The 27,488-nt window shown below is 38.9% G+C and overlaps 1 protein-coding gene across 2 annotated transcripts in view; it reads right to left on the reverse strand.

The window, feature by feature from the left end:
• PRKCI (protein kinase C iota) overlaps window positions 1-21,852 on the reverse strand; it is a 68,189-nt gene extending 46,337 nt beyond the window's left edge. Inside the window, exons 1-2 of one of the 2 annotated variants that reach the window (XM_046003156.1) lie at window positions 21,567-21,852; window positions 8,016-8,137 (exon numbers count right to left, since the gene is read on the reverse strand). In XM_046003156.1, coding sequence (XP_045859112.1) covers window positions 8,016-8,137; window positions 21,567-21,667 — 223 coding nt within the window. In that variant the 5' untranslated portion in view covers window positions 21,668-21,852. Of the gene's footprint in view, window positions 1-8,015; window positions 8,138-14,662; window positions 14,683-21,566 lie in introns of those variants that run through there. The other variant, XM_046003157.1, reaches the window with a different exon arrangement.
• Between the last annotated feature and the right edge of the window lie 5,636 nt (window positions 21,853-27,488).

Here is a 27,488-nt window from a genome sequence, read left to right on the forward strand (position 1 = left end):
CCACTTCTGGAGATGATGAGGTAATAGGAACTGGATTCAACCCTCCACCTGAAACGCAAGAAAACTACACAAAACAAGTGAAAAAAAATAATCCAGGAGACTGGAAATAAGCAACAAAGGATCAACTGTTTCCAAGTAACTTAAATGCATCCCTAAACAAAACTCAGAAATATTCATAAAAATACAAATATATCCATTGCCAATGCCACAATATCCAGGATCCAGTAAAATAGACCCAGGCACATGAAGAAGGACGAAAATACGAACCATGCCAGGAGAAACATCGAGCAATTGGAACAGACCCTGAACGATGAAAGAATTTGTGGGAATGGATATTAAAAGTTATTATAATTATATCCAATATGCTCACGAAGCTGTAGGTATTGGGCATGTCAAGTAAAAATGGAAGATAAAGGTCCAAATTGAACTATACTAGATGGGATTAATGGCAGAAGAAAAGACTGGTGAACTTAGACAGGCAGCAATAAAACTATCGAAAATGAAAAGCAGAAAAACAGACTGGGGGAAAAAAAAGGAACAGAGCATTAGTGAGCTTTATGACACCTCAGGAGACCTAACATACCTGTAATTGGAGTCCCTAAAGGAGGGGTCTGGTGACAGAAAAAAAATTGTTTGAAGAGATAATGGCCAAAATTTTTCCAATTATAGAGAGAAAAATCTTAAAAGCAGCCAAAGAGATATATTACATAGAGAAGAACAAAGGTCACTGACTGCAGATTTGCATCAGAGACAATGCAAGCTAGAAGACAGCATACAGAATGCAAAAATAATTAAATTAAATTTAAAAAATTATTTGCCCAGCAAAATTATCTTTCAAAAACAAAGGTGACCTAGAGAACAGGAAGCCAGAAACCTATTTCACAGAGAAATTTACAGGGACAGAAAGACAAATTCATAGAGACAGAAAGTCTAAGAAAAGCATGCGAGGAAGAAGACTGGAGGAGAGGAAAATGCGGAGTTTTTTTTTTTTTTTTTAATTTAAATTCAATTAGGGGAAATATTACTTAATAGGTATAGTTTGTTTGGGATGACAAAAGATGCTAGAATAGGGGCACCTGGGTGGCTCAGTGGGTGAAGCTTCTGCCTTCGCTCAGGTCAGGATCCCAGAGTTCTGGGATCGAGTCTCACATCAGGCTCTCTGCTCGGTGGGGGGCCTGCTTCGCCCCCTCCCCCTCTGCCTTCCTGTCTGCCTACTGTGATCTTTCTCTCTCTCTCTGTCAAATAAATAGATAAAATCTTTAAAAAAAAAAAAAAAGATGCTAGAATATGGTAAGGGGGGGGATGGCTGCATAAAATTATAAATATGCTTAATGTCCCTGAATTGTACACTTAACAAAAGTTAAAATTTTATGTTAGGTATATTTGACCACAATAAAAAAAGAATTTTAAAAAAGAAGTACACTAGTTCTCTAGGCACATGAACAGACCTCAAGACATATGTCCAGTAGAAAAAGGGGAAGTTTCAAAATATGTGCTAGTATCATTTATATGAATTTAAAAGCACATGAAAACACTGCATTTTGTTATTTATATAGAATAGTGACAGAAAACAGATTAGTAGTTCCCTGGAGATGGAGGGATGTGAGTGAGAAACAGTCTGGATTATAAACTTTTCCTACTTTTCCTTTTCCTACGATAGGAGTTACCCCTTAAAATGCAACTGGAGGTGGGGATGCCAACGAAGAGACCTTCCCACCTCCAGAGCACAAGCTGGAGTTTGGGATCTCTGGTGACCAGTCAGGATCTTATGGCCCCTCTTGTCTCACCTCTCAACTCATCATCCTACCACTGCAAGGGATTTTTTCCAGGTGGGCCCCAGTCTGATCCCCTTGCCTTTCAGGCATCTACACGGCCTGCTGCATAAATGGCAGTAGCCAGAGTTTACAGACAGAATGCCTGGAGCACAGAGTTGGGGCAGAGGCCAGAACTGAGGGAAGGGCTTGAGGACTTCTCTAAGTCAGCCAGTTATCTTCAGCGTGGGGTACTCTATCCTTGGGAGTGCAGAAGACTTTCCAGGGATGACCGGATGACAGAGTTTTTAAAAGGTCTCAATTTGCATATCCTCAACTTCCATATAAATTCTTTTCTAAAAATCATCAGCCCAAGAAGGGGATACCCCATTCTTTGTAGTACCCTACCTCATCTCCTTTTCAAATATTTTTTTTCCTATTTTTTTTTTAAGAAGGATAGATACCAGGGTACCTGGGTGGCTTAAGTCAGTTAAGTGTCTCCCTTTGGCTCGGGTCATGATCCCAGGATCCTGGGGTGGAGCCCTGCATTGGGCTGCTTGATCAGCGGGGAGCCTGTTTCTCCCTCTCCCCTCTGCCTGCTTCTCTGCCTACTTGTGATCTTTCTCTCTCTCTCTGTCAAATAAATAAATAAAATCTTAAAGAAAAAGAATAAATAAGAAAGGATATATACCTACCAGATGATCCAGCCATTTCACTTCTAGTTATTTGTCCATGAGAAAAGAAAATCTGTATCTATACAAAGACTCATATGTGACTGCCATAGAGCTTTTATTTGTGATAGCCCCAAAATGCAAACAGCCTCAATGGCCATCAACAGAGGAACAGTTCAAAGACTGTGGTACATCCGCATAATGGAATACCACTCACTCAGCAATCAAAAGTGAACTATTGATACACACAACACACATATCAATAATTTTTCCCAGTGAAAGAAACCAAACTAGCCTGCCCCACAAAAATGAGTACAAACTGTGTGATTCCATGACTACAAAACTCTAGAAAATGTAAACTAATCTACAGTGACAGAAAACAAATCACTAGTTACTTGGCATGGAGGGGTAGGCGTGAGGAACTGCAAAGCACACTGAAACACTTGGGGTAATGGATATGCTCTCTATCTTGCTTGTGATGATGGTTTCCTGGGGGTCGAAACTCATCAAATTGCATGTACACTTTTAATATGTGTACTATATTGTGTCAATTATACCTCCTTCATTTTTATTTATTTAAGATTTTAAAGCAGGGGGAACAGCAGAGGGAGAGGGACAAGCAGACTCCCCACTGAGCTGGGAGCTCAACATGGGGCTCCATCCCTGGACTCTGGGATCATAACCCGAGCCAAAGGCAGATGCTTAACTGACTGAGGTGTGCCTAGGTGGCCTTTTAAATATAAATAATAGTAAAATAATAATTTACATGTGTTATTGGTGAAAAGTATAACAAAAGGTGGAATATTTTGGAGGTCAATTTGGTACCACCTATTTTCAAGGACACATTCCATTTCAAGGAATTCACCCTATAAATAATATAGTGCAGGTGTCCCAAAAAAAAGTATGTACAAAGATAGTCTCTGCACTAATACTTTTTATACACTACAAAATAATCCAAATATCCATCAAAGGGGGATTGGTTAAGTTATGGTACAACCATGTTATATAAACATTATATAAACCATGTTATATAATTCTACATACATGGATATGGAAAGATAATCCACAAGATGTTAAGTGAAAAGGCGGGTTAAATAACAGCCTGTACGATATTTGGCTAGTTGTAAGAAAGGAAAAAACTGTTACCCAATCCCTTCTAGTTGTATATTCACCAAAAAAGACATCATTAATTTGTTTATAGGAAAGATCTGAGGATCTGAGGATCCTCAGAGATACTTTTTCCTTCAAACAAATTAATATTTTTGTTAAAAAGCAAGCACCAGGGACGCCTGAGTGGCTCAGTGGGTTAAAGCCTCTGCCTTCGGCTCAGGTCATGATCCCAGGGTCCTGGGATCGAGCCCTGCATCGGGCTCTCTGCTCCGCGGGGAGCCTGCTTCCTCCTCTCTCTCTGCCTGCCTCTCTGCCTAGTTGTGATTTCTCTCTGTCAAATAAATAAAATATTAAAAAAAAAAAGCAAGCACCACTCTTAATAAAAACTTAACTAAGAAATAAAATCCCAAAGGTTAGTTTCTAATAAAAGAGAAGTGACAGAATAGAAGCAGTTAAATATAAACCTGGTAATCAGACTCTGAATAAATTAGAAACTGATGGAATTAGAAATTTAGAAAATACTTAATATTAGATTGTGAATATATAAAGCATATCCTTATGGAAAAACAGTCACAATTTAAGTTTGATGAACTAAAAAGTCATTTATCATTCTCTGTCCCATACTCTCTCCTCACATGGAAAGGGAGGTATAATTGTTACAAAATTACTATTCATTCTAAAATGTTTAGTTAGATTAAGCAAACCAGTTTTTCCACAGACACATCAAAACAAATCAGTAAAACTGGTTTTGAACAACAAGGAAAAAGAATGGCTGTCACAGATCTACTTTAAGAAATGAAGTAAGCTTGTGATCATTATTTGCTCTAACAGAAAAAATCCCACAGTTAAAAGCTCAGCTTCTAGACAGTGTTGCTCATAAACCAGAGAAATCATAATCCTATGTCCCACTGATTCTGAAGAGAGTTTTTTCTCTAGATAAGCACCCCCCATGCCTACCTGGCTAAAAATAAAGGTAACAAAATTACAACTGAAAAATAATTGCAAGGAACTTAAAAATAATTACTTACTGGCTCTATATACCTAAAATTAAGAAGAGACCGGTATCAAAATTAACCAGGGTAACAAGGATCACATGGGAATCAGCAGACTTAAATAGAAAGTTTAACCTTTTACTTGAATGAGGCTATAGTTTTATAGTTCTCCCCAGAAAATTAGGACACTTAATAGCTATTTAAAGACAAAGAACTTTGAATTGCGTTATAAAAGGATAAGACTATTTCACCAGAGAATTAATTTAATTTACTATGTGAATCTGTTAATTAAAATATGCTATAATGTTAAGAAAAAATAGAATAAACCACAACTCCCAGCACTTAAATCTTCAATAATATACATAAAACTACAGGATAGCCTTGCTTTTAGCCTCTTCTACAACTCATAAATGTTTCTCGAGCACACTATTATTGAGCACTGCTCGAGGCACTGGAGCTCCACGGCAAAGACAAGATCTCTGTTCTCATGGAGCTTACATTCTACCATAAAATAAGATTCAAAGTGAATAGGAGTGAAAGGCTTCTTGGAGGACAGGACATTTGAGTAACCTGAATGACAGGAAAGAGATAGCCATATAACAATGTGGGAACAGAGCTTCCCAGGTAAAGACAATACAAAGTATAAGAGTACTATAAAATTTTGTTTCATTTTATTTTATTTTATTTTAGAGAGGGTGAGAGAGATAGGGGGACGGGGAGAGGGAGAGAGAGAATCTTAAGCAGGCTCCATGCCCGACCTGGGACTTGATCTCACAACCCCAAGATCATGACCTGAGATGAAATTAAGAGTTGGATACTTAACTGCGCCACCCACACACCCCAAATACTATAACAATTTTTAATGGATTCTCTCTAACTCAATTTAATAAAATGCATTATCCATGATTCCTATGTGCACTAGAGTTTGAAAACCACCAATTGAAAAAAAATCCCAAATGGGAAATAAATGGCATGAAATGATCAGGACAGGATTAAAATGAGAATAACACTGGGGCGCCTGGCTTGCTCAGTTGGTAGAGCGTAAGACTCCTGATCTCAGGGTTGTGAGCTCAAGCCCCATATTAGGCATGGAGTTTACTTTAAAAAAAAAAGAAAATGAGAATAACATTAGTTCATGATAAGAATCAATTTATTGATGCTAACTATATTGTATATACTGTGCTAAATTATATAGTCTCATATTCAGGCTGAAGATACACTGTGAGATATCCACACCATTTAGAATTAACAATATTTAAACTAGCCTTGTGGTAAAAAATGGATGAATAGATAGAGACAGACTTGTCCTTAAATAATACAGAATTTAAAATACCAAGCTAGTATTTCCCTTACTAGACTTCAAAAAATGTTAAGACTAATAATATCTGAGGTTAGTGAGGGTAAGAGCAAAGGGATGCTCTCATTCAATGTAACTGTGCGATAAATTGGTTTAAACTGGTTTTGATAGCGAATTGTCCCTAGCTACCAAAATTTATGATGTGCATATTCTATGTATTTGCTACACAAAGTCCCATACAAATGCACAAAATTTCATATAAAGATGTTCATCATGTATTGCTTATAGTAGCCAAAAAAACCCAAACAACCCTGGAAGTAGTCCAAACATCCACCAATAAGGGATTAAATAAATCATGAAATACCTACAATGATGTGGTATATTATACAGCACTTAAAAAAGTGCTATAGGGGCACCTGGCTGATCAGTGGAGCATGTGACTCTTGATTTTGGGGTTGTGAGTTCAAGCCCCACTTTGGGTGTAAAGATTACTTTAAAAAAATAAAATTCTTTTAAAAAAAAGGTAATGGTGTAATTTCATTCACGCTGAAATGAAAAATGTCCAATTCACAATGTAAAAGGAAAATATCATTTAATGATTTATATGACTGAATTCTTTTTGTATTAAAAAGTATACTTATAAATAATGTACAGAAACAAATATATTTGTATATACAGAGAAAATATATACTAGCTGTTACTGTGGTTTTTCTCTCGCAGCTGGGACTGATGAGGAAGGAAAGAAGAGAAAGGGCAAACAGAAGACTTCTTTCAAAATTTTAAAACATTTGTTCTACCTTTTTCCCCAAACAGCAAACATGGATTACTTTAGAGAAACTTTTAAAAATGTCTTTAAAGGGGTGCCTCGCTGGCTCAGTTGGGAGGAACATGTGATTCTTGATCTTGGGGTCATGAGTTCTATCCGCACATTAGGCACAGAGATCAGATAAATAAAACGTTTTTTTAAAATGTGTTTAAAAAGTAAAAATAGGTTTTGAGTTTATGTACAGCTTAGATCTAGGATAATATCTTTCCAGGGCTCTTCCTATTAGGAAACCTAGAAATGGCCCCAAATATTGAGCTACATATTGTAACGACTTTCCTTAAAAAGAAATTTCATTCTCATTACAATTAATAGAGGGACATAATACAAAGCTAGTATATTTAGGGTATTTTTAAGCTATACTTCCGTGACATTCTATCATGTAAAATAAAGTCCAATGTGGTTTGCAAAGCCTTCCAGGGTTGAGTCAACCCTAAGCCTTCCAGGATTGAGTCAACTCTAAGCTTCTACAAGTTTAATATTCATGCGACTTACCTGTAGTTCCTGTTAAAATATAGATTCAGATCCAGGAGTCTGTGATGGACCTTTTCTAAAAGTTCTGCAGACCGCACTCAGGAGCAAGGATCTAGTCCTGACGCCACACCATTCTGCACACGTTAATTTAGTGAATCACTGCTCTTCCACACACACCAGGTTCTTCAAACCTCAGTCCTTTTTCTATCTTATTCTTTGTCAAAAATGGTTTTCCCCTCACCTCCGCCACTTCAAAAACTTTTATGCTGTTACTATTTTAGTCTAAATGTCACAAGTATTTCGGGCACATGGAGATGCTACTTCTTTTGCATTCCAAGACCCCTACGCATTTATGTTCAACTCACCACATTTGTTATTTACATGTCCATCTCCCAATGAGACGTTGACTTTAAGAGCAGAAAATATCTATCTTTAGTACATAGATATTCAATAAATGTTTTCTGAGTCCAAGTCATTAAGGTATCAATGCCACCATCTTTGAAACCATAGTGTCACAATCACTTTTATTCTGTAACATTTTCTTTGAAGGAATATTCAGCAAAAAATACTGCCAAATTATTGACGGTAATCTCTAAAGTATAAAACAACATTCATATTCAAAATTAAAGCAAAATATAAAACTATTTGATGTTTATGTTAATGGGGGAAGACAATCACATTAATTTCTCATTATTTTGGAGTAAAAAGGACAAAACAAAGACTGTTCCCTTTGGTGATATTCTTTTAAGTACCTGGAGCAAAATAAAGATAGCATCAAATTTCTAATTTACCTAATAGTCCTAATTAATTAGGACTTTTACTGTATTTTAAAAATAAATGACAAAATAGTATCTTAGATCAAATGCTTACACACATAGCCCTCTCTTTATCACTCACCTTCCTCATCTATCCATTTCATGGTGAAAAGCTGTTCATTGTCAAAGGAACACATATCTCGAACCTCACTGCAAAGGCCCTCAAAGGAGATTGAAGGTTCAAAATGTGTTATCATGATATCCCTGAAAAAGAAAAAGAGTTTTAAGTTTGAAGATAACTGAAACTAATGATGCTTTACATACTACTGAATGCCTGGCAATCTGAAGGACGTCAGATATTTTGTGAGTGTATCACTGCATTGCTGCCGGTAGATGATCTCTGTAAAGTAAAAAAAAAGAAGAAAAAAGAAAAACCCATATCAATAATTTTAAAAATAAAAAGAATAGAATGTTACCTAAATTGAATTTAAATGAAAAATTTAAAAATTTAAAAATAAAAAATAAAAATAGTGGATTTGTGAGAAACTTTAATTCAATCTCCCTCCTCCTTCAGGAAGCCCACCCTAACTGCTCTGACGGTCGTCCCACTTTGCTTTAATAATAGTTTTCAGGAGCACACTCTTCTGTGAGGCACTGCACTACACAGATGAACAGCTCAGTTATTGATTAGTTTCTGCCTTATGTATAATTGAAATCTGTTCTAATCGCTGACTCCAGATCTCCCCTCCCTAAGAAGCCTACCTTTCGTCTAAGAGATGGCTCTTCAATAACTGGACAAAGATCTGTCATGTCCTCTTCCTCAGCCCTCACTTCCACAGATTAACCATCCATGAGACTGTCATCCATTCTTTGTATGGCATGATTTTTAGACTTCACACCTTCATTTTCACCTTTTCCCAAAGAACTCCCATTTGCCCCAATTGGTTTTATAATATGACTAATGTTTTAAGGTAGATACCCAGAAAACATAGGAATAGACATAAATGTGTATTTATGTTTGTTTTAGTGTTAGATAAGCAACAGTATTCAAATAAATTTACCCAGCAGCTACTCACTGTGAAGCCTGAAATCGCAACAAGAGGCCTGGGGTTTCCTCCAAGGAGCCAGAAGAAGGCTCTCTTAGTTTCTTAGTAGAGAGCCAATACTCTTAGAGCCAGAAGAAGGCTCTCTTAGTTTCTTAGTAGAGAGCCAATACTCTATCTAAAATTAATAATTTAAAAATAAAAACAGGGAACAAGTAAAATCCAAATGGGGGCACCTGGGTGGCTCAGTGAGTTAAGTGTCTGATCCCAGGGTCCTAGGATTGAGTCCCCCAAGGGGCTCCCTGCTGAGCAGGGAGTCTGCTTCTCCCTCTCCCTCTGCCCCTTTTCCCATTTGTTCTTTCTCTCTAATAAATAAATAAAATCTTAAAAAAAAAATAACCCAAATAAAAGATGGGCAAAGGACTTGAACCGACATTTCTCCAAAATGATATACAAATAGCCGACAAGCTTATGAAAAGACGTTCAGCATAGCTAAATATTAGGGAGATACAAATCAAAACCATAATGAAATATCATCTCACACCCATTAGGATAACTACTATCAAAAAAAACCAAAACAAAACAGAAATAACAAGTGTCGACAAAGATGTGGAGAAACAGAAGCTCTGTGCACTGTTGGTGGGAATGTAAAATGGTGCTGCAGTATAGGAAACAGTATGGAGGGTCCTCAAAAAATTAAAAACAGAATTTCCATTTGATCCTGTAATTCCACTTCTGGGTACAGGTCCAAAAGAACAGGACATAGGGACTCCAACAGGTATTTGTACACCCATGTTCACAGTAGCATTACTTTCAATAGCCAAAAGATGGAAACAACCCGAGTGTCCACTAAAAGAGGAATGGATAAACAAAATTTGATCTATAAACACAAAGGAATATTATTCAGCCTTCAAGGAAATTATGGGACACCGGGCTGCAGCAGTCAGCGGAGCATGAGGCTCTTGATCTTAGGGTCCCAAGTTAGAGCCCCATATTGGGTTTAGAGATTACTTGAATGAATGAATGAATGAATGAATGAACGAACAAACGAACGAATATAAGGACATTCTGACACATGGGTGAACCTTGAAGACATTATGTTAAGCGAAATGGGCCAGTCACTAAAAGACGAACGAATGAATGAATGAATGAATATAAGGACATTCTGACACATGGGTGAACCTTAAAGACATTATGTTAAGTGAAATGGGCCAGGCACAAAAAAGACAAATACTGTATGAATCCATTCAACTGGAAGAGTGGTTCCCAGGGGTTGGGGGTGTGTGGAAATGGGGAGTTGTTCAACAGGTACAGTTTCAGTTTTACAAAATGAAAAAGTTCTAGAGATTGGTTACACAACAATGTGAAAATAGTTAACACTACTGAACTGTACACTTAAAAATGGTTAAGATGTAAATTAAGTGTTGTTTTTTTTTTAAAGATTTTATTTATTTGACAGATAGAGATCACAAGTAGGGAGAGAGGCAGGCAGAGAGAGAGAGAGAGAGAGAGGAGGAAGCAGGCTCCCTGCTGAGCAGAGAGCCCGATGCGGGGCTCGATCCCAGTAAGTGTTTTTTTTTAACCACAATTAAAAAGAAAAGCAGAAGAAGGTACGTTATTTAAGTTACAAACATAACAATTAGAAGAACTAAAAACCAGGAGAGACAGTGACAAAGAAGTACTAAATTCCTCATCCTTCATATTGAGCAATGGATATAATAAAACAAAACAAAATTTTCAAAATTTTTATTTTTATTTATTTTTTTGAGAGAGCAAGCATTAGAGTGGGAAAGAGACAGGAAAGGGAGAGATTTGTAAGCAGGTTCCATACCCAGCATGGAGGCCAACGCTGGTTTATCCAGGACCCTGAGATCATGACCTGAGCTAAAATCAAGAGTCATATGCCTAACCGACTGATTCACCCAGGCACCTCAAAATAAAACCAAAATTTTAAAAGTAGTTAACTCTGGGTAGTGGAACCGGGGATTGGGGAGAGATCAGAGATGGAAAGAAGATGTACTTTGTACTTAGACCCTTCTGATAATCATTAATTTCTCTACCATATAAAGGTATGATTTTATTATAAAATTTGCTTTCTAGTAAAAAATATAAACAAAATATTTTAAAAATTTAAAATGACTTTTATTAATAAAATTGTTTTAAATATTTTAAAATTTTATTTTTAAAATAGAAAATAGTTCCTTCTTCTAACAACATTATTAAGAGATATTCTAACCTTAAAGCAACTTTGGGGGGGGTTATTCAATTTTATTTATCTTTTTATATTATCTTTTCTCTTCCAAGCTTTTATTTAAATTCAAGTTAGTTAACATATAGTGTAGTATTGGTTTCAGGAGTAGAACTTAGGGTTTCATCACTTACATACAACACCTCATGCTCATCACAAGCACCCTCCTTAATACACATCACCCACTTCGCCCATCCCCCCCCACCTCCCCAGCAATTTTTCTTTCAAAATACCCTCAAGGTCATTAGTATAAGGGAATAAAAGTTGAAAGAATGTATTTTAGGGTTAAATAAGTAAAGGCTCGGGGCACCTGGGTGGCTCAGTGGGTTAAAGCCTCTGCCTCTGGCTCAGGTCATGATCCCAGGGTCCTGGAATCAAGCCCCACATCGGGCTCTCTGCTCAGCAGGGAGCCTGCTTCCTCCTCTCTCTCTCTCTCTCTCTGCCTGCCTCTTTGCCTACTTGTGATGGCTGTCTGTCAAATAAATAAATAAAACCTTTAAAAAAAAAAACAAGTAAAGGCTCCTGTAGACGTTCTCTGGCAAAGAACAAGTATGGCATTGTGTTTTTTGAAGGCAAGGGAAAAAAACTAGTATCAGATATCATCAAAATGTGACTTCCTTACTAAGGTCCACATGAACTTAAAATTAACACATACGTAAGCATGTCTGTAAACAATAGGGATTTTTAAGAAATCTTATTTTGCAAGAACTAAAAAATATTTATCAGAATATTTTTAAAATAATCCTTAAAAAACATAAGTACAAACATCCTAAAGAGGCTCAGTGAAGGAGTCATGCTTTATCAACTGCCACTCCTTAAGTTCCAGGAACTAAAACATTTAAGGGAGCTTTATATAAACACTTCTCTAAGTAATTGAAAAAGCACCATGTTCATACCCTCTACAAACACCAGATCCTTATTATAGCACTAAAGCTAAAAATGAGCTACAAAATAAAGATATTACTTTCTAAAGGTATAAAACAAATTATGCATCAAAGATTTTTTTTTTTCTGGTTTTAACTTCAGTGTTAGCATAAATTATCTTACCACTGGTCTTTGACAGAATATAGTCTGCTTCACCACAAAAATTCCCAAAATGGCAAATTTAGATATAGTTTTAGCTGAATTTTTAAAAAAGAAAAAAAAAAGGCAATTTTAATTTTGCTACTGGGCTTCAGAAGACAAACTGCTTTAAGCATTCATTATGTTCCTATGTTCTAAAATATAGAATCTGAAGTTTTTCCGTAGGACTAATTGCTTTTAAAAATAAACCTGAAAAAAGAACCACCAGTTCAGTCCTTCTGCTATCTCAAAATAAGCTTTTCTCCAAAATTAAATGTAGTATAAAGAGAAAAAAAATCTTATTTGTAATCACTGATATAATAGATTTAGGCAGAATTATCTATGGATGGTAAAGTCACTGGGTTAAAAGTTCTGAGGAAAGAGAATATTCATACAGTCTCATAGTACTACTCCTCAAATTAATTTATTCATAAAAAGTCATAAAGCAACTACCATTTTTTAATGATCATGATGATAGATAGGGCCCCGAGTGGTGCAGTTGGTTTAGTGTCCAACTCTTACTTTCAGCTCAGGTCACAATCTCAGGGTCACGGTCTCAGGGTGATGAGACTGAGGTGACCCCCACTGCTCCCAGGCTCTGAGCTCAGGGAGGAATCTGCTGGAATTTCCCTTTCCCTCTATCTCTGCCCCTCCCTGTGCTTGCTCACTCTCTCTGGGCTCTCTCACTCTCTCTCAAGTGAATTAAAAATCTTAAAAAAAAAAAAAGAAAACTGGCTTAAAAAGAACTGTGAAATATGACTTTGACAATAAAGCAAAAAAGTGATTTTAAAAAGCCCTGTCCATACAATAAAAGGGAAAAAAAAAATTCCCTGAAGGGTTAAGGCTCAGCTTTGTGCTGTGGCTTACTAAGCCTCAACGTTACCATCCATACAATGAAGATAATAGTATCTGCCTCTGGATATTGCCATGAAGATTAAATAAAAATGATGGGAAAACACTCATCATAGTTCTTGGAACAACTGGATACATTTTAAAGATTAGTTTCTATGCTTTTTAGCATTCCTCATAGAGCGGGGAAAGGAGACTGAGCATCTTTGGAGATAATTTGAGATTTTTCTAACTATTGATAATACTTCATTAAGGTAAAAGATCACTGCTGGGGTGCCGAGGTGACTTAGTCAGTCAAGCGTCCAACTATTGATTTTGGCTCAGATCATGATCTCAGAGTGGTGAGATGCAGTCTTACATTAAGCTGGGCATGGATCCTGCTTGAGATTTTCTCTCCCTCTCTCTCCCTCTACCCCTCCCCGCTCCCTCTTTCCTTCTCTTTAAAAAAAAAAAAAAAGATAAAAGATCTTGCTAAAATTCAACACTGTCTAAAAAACCTAGCCAAATAGTTAAGATAAGAAAAATAAGTGAGATATGTAGTAAAAAAAAAATAAGTGAGATATATATTAAAGAGGCAAAATTGTTATTTGCAGATGACATTATCTAGCTACAAATTCCAAGATAGTTAACTAAGAAATTATTAGAATTAAGGTGACCAGTTAAACTTAAATATTCAAAAACAGATGATATATCATAAGCCTCTGAAAACAAAATATTCCATTCACAAAAAGAACAAAATTATAAAACATTTCAAAATAAATTTAACAGGAAATGTGTAAACTCTAAGGGATAGAAACCTTAGTGAAAAAAAAAAATCAGTAAATAGGTATTATACCTCATAGTTAAAAGGCAAAGCTCTATATTATAAAACTATCAGTTCTCACATTAACCTATAAATTCAAAGCAATTCCAAATCAAAATACCAGTAAGAGTTTTTCTTTCCTGGGGACACCTGGGTGGCTCAGTCTCTTATGCATCTGACTCTTTCAGGTCAGGTCATGATCTCATGGTCCTACAATCGAGTCCTGCATCAGCCCCACGCACAAATGGGAGTCTGCTTGTCCCTCTCCCTCTGCTCTTCCCCCTGCTCACTCTTCCTCTCTGGAATAAATAAATAAAATCTTTAAAAAAAAAACAAAAAATAAAGTAAAATAAAAAAATAAAAGATTTTTTTCTGGAACCTAGAAAAACTTTCAAAAATTAATCTGGAAGAGAAAATAAATATACAAACAGCCCAGAAAATGTGGAAATAGAATATTAATGAAATGACTTTTCCATAGCATATATCAAAACTAACTACAATAATTAAACCAATGGTGGTATGTGCAAAAATATATTTCTTCCCAAAATCAATGAAAAAGGGACGCCTGGGTGGCTCAAGTTGGTTGAGTGCCTGTCTGCCTTCAGCTGAGGTCATGATCACATGGACCTGGGATAGAGTCCTGCATCTGATTGCCTACTCAGCAGAGAGTCTAATTCTCCCTCTCTCTCTTTCTCTGCCTCTCCCTCTGCTCGTGTTCACTCTCTCTCTCTCAAATAAATAAAATCTTTTTAAAAAATCAATGAAACAGAATAGAAAGTACTTACATTCATCTGAGAAATTTAGTATGGAACAAAGTTGTCCTTCAGCCCAGTGGTTAAAGAACCTATTCAGTAACAATATTAGAATACACTTTTTAAAAAATTAAGTCGTATCAGTACAGCACAAACAACTAAACCCCCAAATATCAGATTGATTGAAAAGAGAATCACTTGAAAAGCTGCATAATTAATATACAAAAAATATTTTTAGATGGGAAATACACATACCTAAGAGAACCCAGAAGCCAAAAAGGGGGGGGGGGGAGGGAGAAAACAGATGGATTTGATTAAATTAAAGTGAAAAACTCCAGACATACAGATTAAGAGAAATGCTGGCAACTTTCTTAACAGACAAAATGTCAATGTCCCTTCAAATAAATTAATTTTAAAAAGACAGAATCCAAGAGAAAAACTGGGCAAAAGACATGAATAAACAAGCTGCAGAACTACAAATGATCAGTAATGTATAAAAAGATAGCTATAAAAAAATGTTAGCATTTGTTGCCTATTGGGAAAATTTTTATTTATTTATTTTCTTAAGATTTCATTTATCTGAGAGAGGGGGAGAGGGAGAGAGAGCGCTCACGCTCGCACAAGCCGGGGGAGGAGCAGAGGGAGAGTGAGAAGCAGACTCCCAGCTGAGCAGGGAGCCCAATGGAGGGCTTGATCCCAGGACCCTGGGATCCTGACCTGAGCCGAAGGCAGACACTGAACTGACTGAGCCACCCAGGCGCCCCTACTGGGAAAAACTCTAAAGACCAATAATGTGCAGTTGAGAACACAAGGAAAATACTTCATTTGTACACTGTTGTTTGGAACGTAAATTGGTAGGTGTTTGGAAGACAATTATCAAGTTTTAAAATAGGCAAATTTTGGGCCACATTTGCAAGAATATATATTAAATAAAAAGGGTGTTCCTTCAGCATAATTTGAAATACTGATTTAATGAAGGTAATTTTTTATGCTCATCAATCAGGAAAAAGATTAAATTATGGTATAACAATACTACAGAACACTATACATCGATTATAAGTAAGCAGTTTGCTCTCTATATGTGTATGTCTCTAGTTATCCCTGCCTACCTTCACATGGAAAGATGATCATCAATGAAAACAAATCAAGTTGCAGAAACATGTGTAGAAATACAAATCTCTTTATTTGAAACATAAAAGGGTTTGTGTGCACACAATATCTATACCTAAAGACATATTAATATGATGCAGAATATCCCAACTATTAACAATGGATACCATTAGGAAGTTGGGGTGAGAGGGTAGAAGGGGAACTTTCCACTTTAGGTGTGTCTGTATGTTTAAATTTAGTTTTAGTCCTTTGCCTTTGTCATCTACATTTGGTAACTGGTCGCATTTTTGTTACTATCATCATTCTCAGCGACATTCTTACATAGGTAAGCTGCCAGGTACAGGGCTTGGGACATACAGCAGGCACACAATAAATGACACTTCAGTCAATTCTAGGCATTTCCACCTAGAAGCCTGCAAAGCATGAAGAACTCAAAATTCGGTTACTTGTTCCACATAATGAATTACCTCCTCTCACTAATCTCTTCCTCCTTTATGCCCTAGTCTCTCCCAAATAAGAAACCTATTGTCAGAATCCCTCTTTCCCCCACAGGCAATCAATGTGTAATTCATATTGATTCTACCCCTAAAATCACGGTTCAATCCATATCCTCTTCTCCCCCTCTGATTCTCTCAGCGGGACTACTTCCAAAGCCTCCAAATTAGTCTTCATCCACTGCTAATTCATCACCCATACTGGTTCTAAGAGTGAGCCTTCTAAGATGAAAATCTAAGCGTGAATCTCTCTTACTTAAAACCCTCACCAAATGAAAAAAAAAGGCTGAAGCCCAAAGTATGATATTCGAGAATCTTCATGAGTAGTGCCTGTGAACCTCTTCTTAGCCTCACTTCTTATCAGTGCCCACTTCACACTTTATGTCCTAATAAGGAATGACTATGGGACTAACAACTAAACTGATCTGAATTCCCCAAACATACCACGCAGTTGTGCAATGCCTGGAATGACCCTCACCCCACATCTTCATCAACCAGGCAAATCTATTTACCCTTTAAAAGCCTCAAACACTTCATCCTCTAGAAGGTTTCCCAAACCCCTCCCCAATATCCATCCCTGCAAGGACCTTACACATAAACACATACACACTCCTTTATTAACTCTTCTATGTCTGTCCTCCTAAAAGTTCCTCAGTCCCTTGAGGGCAGAGCCTTAGATTAGCCACCTCTGCTCCCTCTGTCAACCCTAGCAACATGTGCCTTCCTTAGAGTAGGCAGCAGGTAGTCAACAATATTTATTAAAGTGAGTTTAAACACACTTTAGGTCATACGTGAAATCCTAAGCAAGACTGGAATTTTAAAAATTCAGGTTTTCATTATGCTCATTTCAACAATTAAAAAAAAAAACCCCAAACACTCAAGTTACCTTAACAAGAGGGTTGGGAGTTGTACTAGAAAGCTCTCATGGACCTCCAGGAAGAATTTTTTCGCAGAAAGCTGCCTCCTCCTCTGCTTTCTCAGACCTGACGTTTGTACCTGGTTGGTGCTGGCCTCACTAGCCTCTCCCTTAACTCTGCAGCTCCAGTCTTAACTGCTACCAAGCAATTTATCTCTGTATTATCTGATTCAAATTTCTGAGAGAGTTATTTGGTTTTTGGCACCAGGCCACCAAGTCATTTCTCCTTCTCTGATAAAGCTGTGAGGAGTTGTCCTGTGGTTAGGTGCCATGCCAGAAGCTCCAGGACTAATAACTAACATTCCCCCAACTCCCAACTCAATATACGCTTTGTATTTCCTTAGAACATTCTAGAGATATGCCTTATATTGCTAAAATTATTTTGCAATACTTTTAAAAACAAGTCTTGCCAAGACTTGTTCACAGAAAAATCCTGCATACTTCTTCACTGAACCAGCTATGCAATCCAAATATACAAGGAGTTAATCTCCTATTTGTAGATGTGCACAAAAAGGATACTCTAGAATGTTATAACCGTTCAATGGCAGTGGGTTTAAAAAGCATTTTTACAACCTTTCTGCAAAATTTCCCATACATTTATCATGTAAAATGAAATGAGTAGTCCAGGCATTTCCTTGTTAAACTCTATCCCATAATATCAAGTACCTTTAATATAAGGATAAGCACATACAATAGCAATTTATCACTAACCAACAAAACCTGTTTCTCTTCCTCCTAACACTACTAGGTAATGATTGAAGAAGGAAGGCCACTCACTGACAAACTCCCATGTCAAAGAAAGAAGGGTGTATAGGCTGTGACACAGTCAGATTTTTTTTTTTGAAGACTGATTTATTTATTTTTGAGAAAAGCTTGAGTGCGTGCTGGGGGAGGGGCAGAGGGACAGGAAGAGAGACTATCAAGCAGACTCCCTACTGAGCAAGGAGCCCCACACTGGGCTCAATCTCATCACCCCAAGATCACGACCTGAGCCAAAATCAAGAGTCATACAACTGACCAACTGAGCAACCCAGGCACCCCAAACCAGTTGGATTCTCAATGCTATTAATCTGCTGCTTAAAAACTAGAAAAAATCTAATTAAATCTGTTACATCTAGAGGGATGTCACATTTGCACCAAGAACAAATTTAACTGAATGAGAGAACACTATACACGTCTTTGAAAGGCAAAGGCAATTGATTCACTAAAAAATTCTGGCTATTCCAAGATTCAATGTTCATTGGAAAGAAATACTGTTACAAGGGGATAGGAGAAAACTTTCCGATAATGGCCTTTCATAAGATCTGAAAGAATAGAAACTTTTTCAAATGCACATTGTCCTTACATTTCTTGATATAAAGGAAGAATTTTCTATTTTAAAATCAGGTAGGTGTTCTAGTTAGCCTACCTGTTTATTAGCTATCCTCACTGGTGACTCATTTTAGTTTCATCTGTAGTAATGAGCAGCTGACTATGTGATATCAAAACCACCAGTTTAGACTATTGTTAATAAACATATAATCTTAACAGATCTAATTTCAGGGGACAGAAATTGGTACAATTTAGAGAGTGCTGATGTTGTCTTTAAATTAGGCTTGAAATGAAGGCACTGTTAGAAAGCTTCCAATGAATAAAAAGCAATAAAGGGCAAGGGATTGATTCTTTCATTCTTTAACAAAAATTCATAGATTTTATTTATTTTTTTTAAGACTTTATTTATTTGACAGACAGAGAGAGACACAGCAAGAGAGGGAACACAAGCAGGGGAGTGGGAGAGGGAGAAGCAGGCTTCCTGCTAGGCAGGGAGCCCGATGCTGGGCTGAATCCCAGGACCCTGGAATCATGACTAAGCCGAAGCCAGATGCTCAACGACTGAGCCACCCAGGTGCCCAAATTCATAGATTTTAAAAAACAAATGTTAACTTGAATGTTTTGGAGAAATTTTAGTCAGGCACTAAAAGGGTTATATGTTCTTTTTTATTCTCTTTTATAGAAATAATTGTAGCAATAAGCCAAGACAATATGACACCTACATTCCTGAAATATAACAGACTTTGATTTCTTTCCAGAGGAGAAGTTTATGGTAATTTTAATTTACTAACTAGGCCTATTTATATTTGTCAAACCAGTAGAAATGGAGGGAGAGGCTAAATTTCTTCCTCTTCATAGTTAAAATCATTGGAAACTATTTAAATTTAACAAGGCAAGAATTTATATTGTTTAAAGTCATAAATGTAAACAAGAGAACTGAAAATAATCGTTTAACAATCAAAAATTGAGAAGCACCAACCAGGAAAAGGGCAAGCAAAAGGCAGTGTTCGGCCCATTTCTACTCTTTGAGAGGACGGGATTAAAAGGTACTATCTAAAGTTGAATCATGAAACAGCAGTATAACTTTTAAAGTAATAAAGTCAACCACCAGCAGAACAGAAATAAACTGTTAACAGTATACCTCTGGAAGTTGGGACAATGGGATGAAAGAGGCTTATTTTATATCTCTGTACAATTTGCACATTCCTACCATTTGAGTATATTCATTTAATCCAGTTTTTTTTTAATGTCAATAATGAGACACCTTAAAAAAAAACAAAACACCTACTACATATTTCATTCTCTAGGCCTAATAAATCATGGACTATCAACTTTGTAAAATGGAAAGTGAGGTGACTCTCTGGGTGGCTCAGTCGGTTGTGTCTGCCTTCAGCTCAGGTCAAGTGTCTGCCTTCAGCTCAGGTCGTGGTCCCAGGATCCTGGGATTGAGTCCCAAGTCCTGCTCCCAGCTCAGTGGGGACCCTCCTTCTCCCTCTCCCTCTTCTGTTCCCCCTGCTTGTGCTCTCTCACTCTCTGTCAAATAAATAAAATCTTATTTAAGAAAAAAGCCTATATGACCAATCACTATTCTAGGGAAAAAAAAAAAAAGTAAGTAAAGTGAAATACCTCATCTATCAAGTTAAAGGTAAGATAAAGGAAGCAAAAACTTTTCCCCCCACATTGCAAAGTTCATAGCTGACCATATTCAAGTCAAAACAGCTCTTGGGACCACTACAAACTTATAAAAAACAGGCACACATTCTAGGTATTGTTTTAAAATGAAGACCTCCTTGATCAATTTAAGCAAAAACACTGATACTGTCCAAAATAATTCTTGTAAACTACAGCTGAATACAGTCAACCTAATAAACAAGAGGTCAGAGGCTACATGGCAGCAAGAGAACTAGTAAGTCATTATATCAAACCAATAACACTTAGGGCTTCCATTTCCTTTGAAATCAAAACAAGAGAGGCATGTGTTGTTTTTTTTTTTAAGTTTGCTATCTTCACTGATCCCCTCCGGAATGTAAAAGTATGCATTGCAGTTTCAACCTCCTAGTGCTTGAGTTTTTTTTAAGCAATTTACTTCTGCTTGGACAAACAGTCAGACAGGCCAAAGCCACTGGGTTTTCTGTTAACCCTTAACTTCAAATCTTCAAGTTCACACTAACATTTCACCTCTCTAAAGCTATTAAATATAATTATCTCGTATTTCAAACCACAACTGAATTCAAGAGAAGGTGGATATGTCTGTCAGGCCACTGATTATAGACTATGATTTAATACAACAATGTTAGGACTGGGTTATTACTGGTAGTAAGCACAGGAGTTGTAACTTTGGTAATAATATGCGTAAAGATCACAGATTTTAAAACTATGCCTTGGTTCATCCTCTTCTCTCCTTGCAGTATCTCCCCCCATCAAATGGTCCCTGAAGCAACACTGACAAAGAAGCATTCACCGTTCTAATTTACACATATACAGCCTAATCTCGGCGAGACATAAGTACCTAATGCACATCCCTAAAAATCATCAACTTTACTCTTAACTCCTATGTCTAATACACAGGCAGCCTGACCATAGTCCGGATACACTTTGTGAACTGTTCTACGCGAGGAAGGTAAACCTGACTTAGAGAACCAGAGGCTTTAGGCCTGCTGGTAATTCAAAGAACCAGCAAACTAAAAGCAGTTCTGTCTTTCAAGCCTAGAGCAAACTTAGTTCACTGAGGCATCACTCGGAATCAACTCGCAACCCCAAACACATTCAGACTTCATGACGTAAAGCCCTTGTAAATTTCTTAGTAAGCGAGTCTCTCTCGAACCCACCAGGTGGACCTGCTCTATTCCAAGACTCCTCCCTCGGACCCTAGTCTGGACCATCAGCCGCGCGACTCCCGGGCGCCCTGAAACACACCTTGGGGTGCCCCAACGCAGCGCCCCATGCTCCTCCCCCGAGCACTTGGTCACCCATCCTGAGTCCCTAGAGGCTCCCGCCCGGACCCATTTGCCCACATCTCCAGCCCCTCACCCTCTCCGCCTCCAGTCCAAGGGGAGCGGGCCTTTTCCCTCCCCTCCCACCCCCACCCCTACTCTGAGACACTCACCCGCGATAGTAGGCTTTCACCCGGACCTGGTGGGAATGGTCCCCGCTGCCGCCGCCTGCGATCGGGTGAGACATGGTACTGCTGTCCCTCTGGGTCGGCATCTCCTTACTCCCCCGCCTCAACGCGGGAGGCCGAGGGTGCGGGGCGCGCCCCGGGCGCCGCGGGGGGACTCCGCTGCCCGAGCCTCTTCCAGAGGCGCGGCTGCCGCTTGCTTACCTGTCTACTCCGCCCGCGGCGCGGACCCAAGGGTCGCCTCGCCGGGGCAGCCGGAACCGCGCGGCTCCTCCCGCCGCCCGGGCCCAGCACGCCTCCCCGCTCCGGTCCCTCCCACCTCGCTTGCTCCAAAGGCCCACATTCCGGGGGAGGGCGGGCGCAACCATCGATCCATCTCAAGGAGTCTCACCTCCCGGCTGCACCATTCTTACGGGGGCTAGGAAAAGGAGGAGAGAGGATGGGAGACGCAGCCTGTCACATCAAACGGGCCGGAAGGGAGACCTTCTTGGAAGCTGTGACTGAGAGAATGCCAAAGTTCTTCCTACAAAGCCCCCTTCCTGCAGGGAAAACACTAGGTGACAAGGCGGCAGCTTCTCACCCCGGTTTCCCAACTTGGTTGCGTCCGCGGTCAGCAGACTTGGGACTGGAATAGATTAGCCCTGCCGGGTTTCTGGGATTTGGAGTCCGGATGGGATTCTGGGACTGGAGGTTCTTTACGTAGGAAACCATCCTCCCCTTCTCTCGAACTGAGTCTGTCTCCGGCTTGCACGCCGCCGCGAAGGTTCGGCTTGAAATCCTGAATCCACCTTGGGCATCTGAGGTCACTGGAAATGATTGGGCTTCGTCACGGTCTACAGTTTGTCGCCTGATGAATTCTCCCTTCCAATTGCATAAATCATCTCAATTATACAGTGCCTTTTTGGGAAACAAGACTTTGGTAACCGGCTCAGCACAAGCGTTTTTATGGAAAGAATTTAATAACATATGTAACAAATGTAATAACGTAATAAAGGAGGAAACTCAACCGGAAGGTATGATGAAAGACCGACATTTCTTCCTTTGCCTCCCGCATACCTAGGCCCTTGTATAGTGCCATCGCAGGGCACAGGTGCATATTATTTACCCAATCCATCCATCGGCATTGTTTTCTTTTTTTTTTTTCCTATCACTGCCTAGCTAAAGATTACAGTATAACGGATCCGACCTTGTAGTCTAGTCTCTGACCTTCCACTGATCTTGGCTCTGTCACATACCGCAGTTACAGGTAGGAATCCAGCTCCTGCCTCAGTCCTGGCACCAACACATACTAAAAAGGCTGGAATAATCAAGGAAATAACTTTCTCTATTACGATCAATAGGGTTGGAGGATTGACTCATCAGTTACATCTGACACAGTCTGGCACGATGTCCTTCAATTGCTACAAACTTGGATTATACACACTTTTTAAAAAAGATTTTATTTATTTATTTGACGGAGAGAGAAGCAAAAGCAGGGGGAGCCGCAGAGGCAGAAGGAGAAGCAGGCTCTCTGCTGAGCAGGGAGCCGGAGGGGAGCTGAATCCTAGGACCCTAGGATCATGACCTAAGCTGAAGGCAGGCCCCTAACCAGCTGAGCTCCTTGGTTGGTTGGTTGGATGGTTGGCTGGATGGTTAACCAACCAACCCAGGTGCCCCTGGATTATAAATTCTAAATAAAAATTCCTGTGGAAAGACTTGGTATCAGAGGGTTGAGAATTGGGGACCTGTATCAACATGTTAAATATGAATCAATTAGCTATGAAGTATAAACTATTTCTGAAGTGAGTGTGAAATTTTAATTGGATTAATAGAAAATTTAGTATGCTTGTGACAAAAGGAAATTTATGTTATATGGGAAATGAGAATTTAGAAAGGTATGGCATGAAGAGCTTTTTGTTTTGGATTCGTATAAGTTTGAAAAATCCATCATTGGCCTGATCATGCTCTGAAGGTAATTACTATTTTCAGAGGAGGCTTATTGCCTTTTTATCATCAATAAGAATCTATAGTAAATATGTGTTTCCATGTCTTGGCCATTGTAAATAATGCTTCATGGGGTGCAATATCTTTTCAAGGTAGTGTTTGTTTTCTTTGGCTAAATAACCAGAACTGAGATTGCGGCATCTTATCATATTGCTATTTTTTATTTTTTTAGGAACCACCATTCTGTTATCCATAGTGGCTACATCAATTTACATTCCCATCTTAATTTCATTTTTTGATTATTCATTGCCAGTGTGTAGAAGACTAATTTTGCATATATCCTGTGTCCTACAAGCCTGCTGAACTCATTTATTAGTTCTGATAGTGTTTTGGTGAGTCCCTTAGAATTTCCTGTACACCAGAATATGTCATTTTAGAATACAAATTGATTTACCTCTTTCCAATTTGGATGCCTTCTAATTCTTTTTCTTGCTTGAATACCTTTGCTAGAACTTCTAGTACTATGTTGAATAAAGAGGAGCATGTGAACATTTTTGTCTTATTCTCAATCTTATGTGGCTAGTTTTCAGTCTTACACATCAGATGTGATTACTCTAGATTTTTTTTTCCTTTTTTTGCAGATACCCTTTGTCAGGTTGAGGAACTTCTACTCCTAGTTTGTTGACTTTACTTCTTTCTTTGGTTTTAAAGTGAGCTCTGTGCCCACCATGGGGTTTGCACTCAAGACACGGAAATCAAGAGTCCCACACTCCACCTACTGAGGCAGACAGACGTTAGACTATTTTTATTTTGAAAGAGTGCTGGCGTTTGTTTAGTGCCTTTTCTCTCTCTATTGAGATAACCCTGTTTTTCCTTTATTCTATTGATATGGTATGTCACATTAATTGATTTTTGGATGTAGGCGAACCTTGCATTCCTAGGACAAATCCCAACTGGTTGTGACCCACCATCCTTTTTGTGTGTTGCTCCATTCAGTTTGCTAGTATTTTGTTGAGGAATTCTGAATCTGCACTCATAATCCTTGCTTCCTGTCAGCTAAGTCCAACATCCGCATCCTCTCAAAGGCAGTTTCTGCGTGCATGGGGCTCAGTTGCATGTTTGTATGTCTCACTGTTTTTTTGTTATAAGCTGTAGGCTTCCGTTGTAGCAACTCTGGAGACTGATCAGACTGGCTCCAAGGTTTGTTGTCATTGTTGTTCACTTCTTTATTTGTTGAGTGACTTAGCCAGACGAGTTGAGGGGAGTTTATTTCTTCCAGAATGTGCAGGCTCTGATGTCTCCCCAGGGCTTTGGTGCATCTCCCCAGGCTGACACCCGGACTCCTTCTCCCTCCCCTGGGGGATGATAGTGGTTTTAGTCAGGTTCTCTGACTCTCTTCCTTATCTCCCTATCCAGCCTTTGGCTGGTTTGCCTCCATTGATACTACTCCTAGCTGTTAGTCTCCACTAATTGGCAAATGATTGCCCCAGTGCTTCTAACAATGCCCTGGGCCATAAACGGCTCCATGCTCTGATGAATGGTTATATTTTTATTTATAATTTTCATGAGTTACGGTTGTTTCAGTGGGGAGAGTATATATAGGGAGCTCCTCATGTTTCCATTCTGTAAGTGCTCTGACATTAGTTTTTAAAGTTAATGTGATGAAATTATAACAGATGTAAGGCACAAAGAGTTATGCTTACAGGATGATAGGTCAAAGAAATTATGTTATATTACGTTATAACAAAAGAAAATCCTGAAAACTATCTAGCCATTTCTTTAAAGGAAAAAGGACTCTGTAAAAGGGTTTGAAAGGAACCTGGCATCACATTAATCATATCTTTAGGAAAATGCCACTTCCTTTCTATGGATTGAGCTGCTTTTTTTTTTTTTTAAAGATTTTATTTATTTATTTGACAGAGAGAGAGATCCCAAGTAGGCAGAGAGGCAGGCAGAGAGAGAGGAGGAAGCAGGCCCCCTGCGGAGCAGAGAGCCCGATGCGGGGCTTAATCCCAGGACCCTGAGATCATGACCTGAGCGGAAGGCAGCGGCTTAATCCACTGAGCCACCCAGGCACCCCTATGGATTGAGCTGCTCTTAACAAGAATAATCAGAAGAAGTTGACCTTTATATTCAGTCTTATTGAGCCTCACCTGTGTGTCTTGCAATCAGGATCAGATACGAAAACTTGTTTGCCATCTTGTTGATGGCAAAATACTGCTACGGTATTTCTGATGCCTCTTCCTCAGTTGAGAATCAAATGGTAGAAAGTGTAAACTCAATGGTAGACACTGTGACCAAATCTCCTACAGCCATTTTCCTTCTGTCGGTGCTTGCTAATGGTGCTTACTGATACAGTTAGCTTCGGGTAAGCCTTCTGCCCTTAACGTAGCATTCTTCAGTGAGCACGGGATACACTGAGCATGGGATAATGTCATTAAAGGGAGAAAAAAAAAGGGTTTAAACTGTAAGTCCTGATCATTTGCAGGAGAGGTGGGGCAGGGGGAGACTTTGTGACCTGCAGAAATAAACACTGAGCACTGGGCTGAATTAACCTGCCTTTGACTCACTGTAGTAACTTTAATAGGGAAAATTAATTAATGCGCAAATCCACAGGCTTAAGAGATTTAAAATATTTTGGCCAACGTTTTCCTATTTTGTGACCACAAAAGTACTTGTCCCAATGTGGAGCAAAAAATATCCTGCTTGGAAAATGGCGAATGAGATAATGAATGGTAGACATGGGTCTTATGAGATCGTGTCTTACTATCATACTGTTGTAGCTCACCTTCAAGAACAGAAGCCACGACTAAAACTCCTGACTGGAGTCCTGACAGCGGAGGTTAGAGAGAGAGTTTAGTTTTTGTTGTGTTAATTAACCTTGCTGATTTAAATGGAGAATACCGGGACGCCTGGGTGGCTCAGTTGGTTGGGCAGCTGCCTTCGGCTCAGGTCAAGATCCCACCGTCCTGGGATCGAGTCCCACATCGGGCTCCTTGCTCAGCAGGGAGCCTGCTTCTCCCTCTGCCTGCCACTCTGTCTGCCTGTGCTCCCTCTCTCCCTCTCTCTCTCTCTGACAAATAAATAAATAAAATCTTTTAAAAAATAAATGGAGAATACCCCCATGCCTTTCTTCCCCCTTCTTCTTTGCCCTCTCACTGCCACATTGACAAGGCCTACTTTATCTCCACATTATCTGGGTACTCCCTTCACTCCAGGCTCACAAACTTATTCCCATTATGTTCCCCAATCTCACTCCTACACTACAGATAATGACAGAGCAGTTTTGGCCTTAACTTATTTAAAATGTCCTCACTTTAGGGCACCTGGCTGGCTTAGTCAGTAGAGCATGCAACCGTTGATCTTGGGATTGTGAGTTCAAGTTGAGTGTAGAGATTACTTAAAAATAAAATCTTTAGGGGCACCTGGGTGACTCAGTGGGTTAAGCCGCTGCCTTCGGCTCAGGTCATGATCTCAGGGTCCTGGGATCGAGTCCCAGATCCGGCTCTCTGCTCAGCAGGGAGCCTGCTTCCCTCTCTCTCTCTCTGTCTGCCTCTCTGCCTACTTGTGATCTCTCTCTGTCAAATAAATAAATAAAATCCTTAAGAAAATAAAATAAAATCTTTAGGGGCACCTGGGTGGCTCAGTGGGTTAAGCCTTGGCCTTTGGCTCAGGTCATGATCTCAGGGTCTTGGGATCAAGCCCCGCATAGGGCGCTCTGCTCAGCAGGGAGCCTGCTTCTCTCTCTGCCTGCTTCTCTGCCTACTTGTGATTTCCCTCTCTGTCAAATAAATAAATAAAATCTAAAAAAATAAAAAATAAAAAATAAAATCTTTAAAAAGTAAAATAAAATGATAATAAATAAATAAAATATATTTTTAAAAAATATACTTTATTTATTTGAGAGAGAGAGAGCACTGGGAGGGGGAGGTATAGAAGGACAGGGAGCTGGATGCAGTACTTGATCCCATGACCCTGGGGTCATGG

The sequence above is a fragment of the Meles meles genome, chromosome 4 (assembly GCF_922984935.1).
Source record: "Meles meles chromosome 4, mMelMel3.1 paternal haplotype, whole genome shotgun sequence".
In the NCBI taxonomy this organism is placed as follows: Eukaryota; Metazoa; Chordata; class Mammalia; order Carnivora; family Mustelidae; genus Meles; species Meles meles.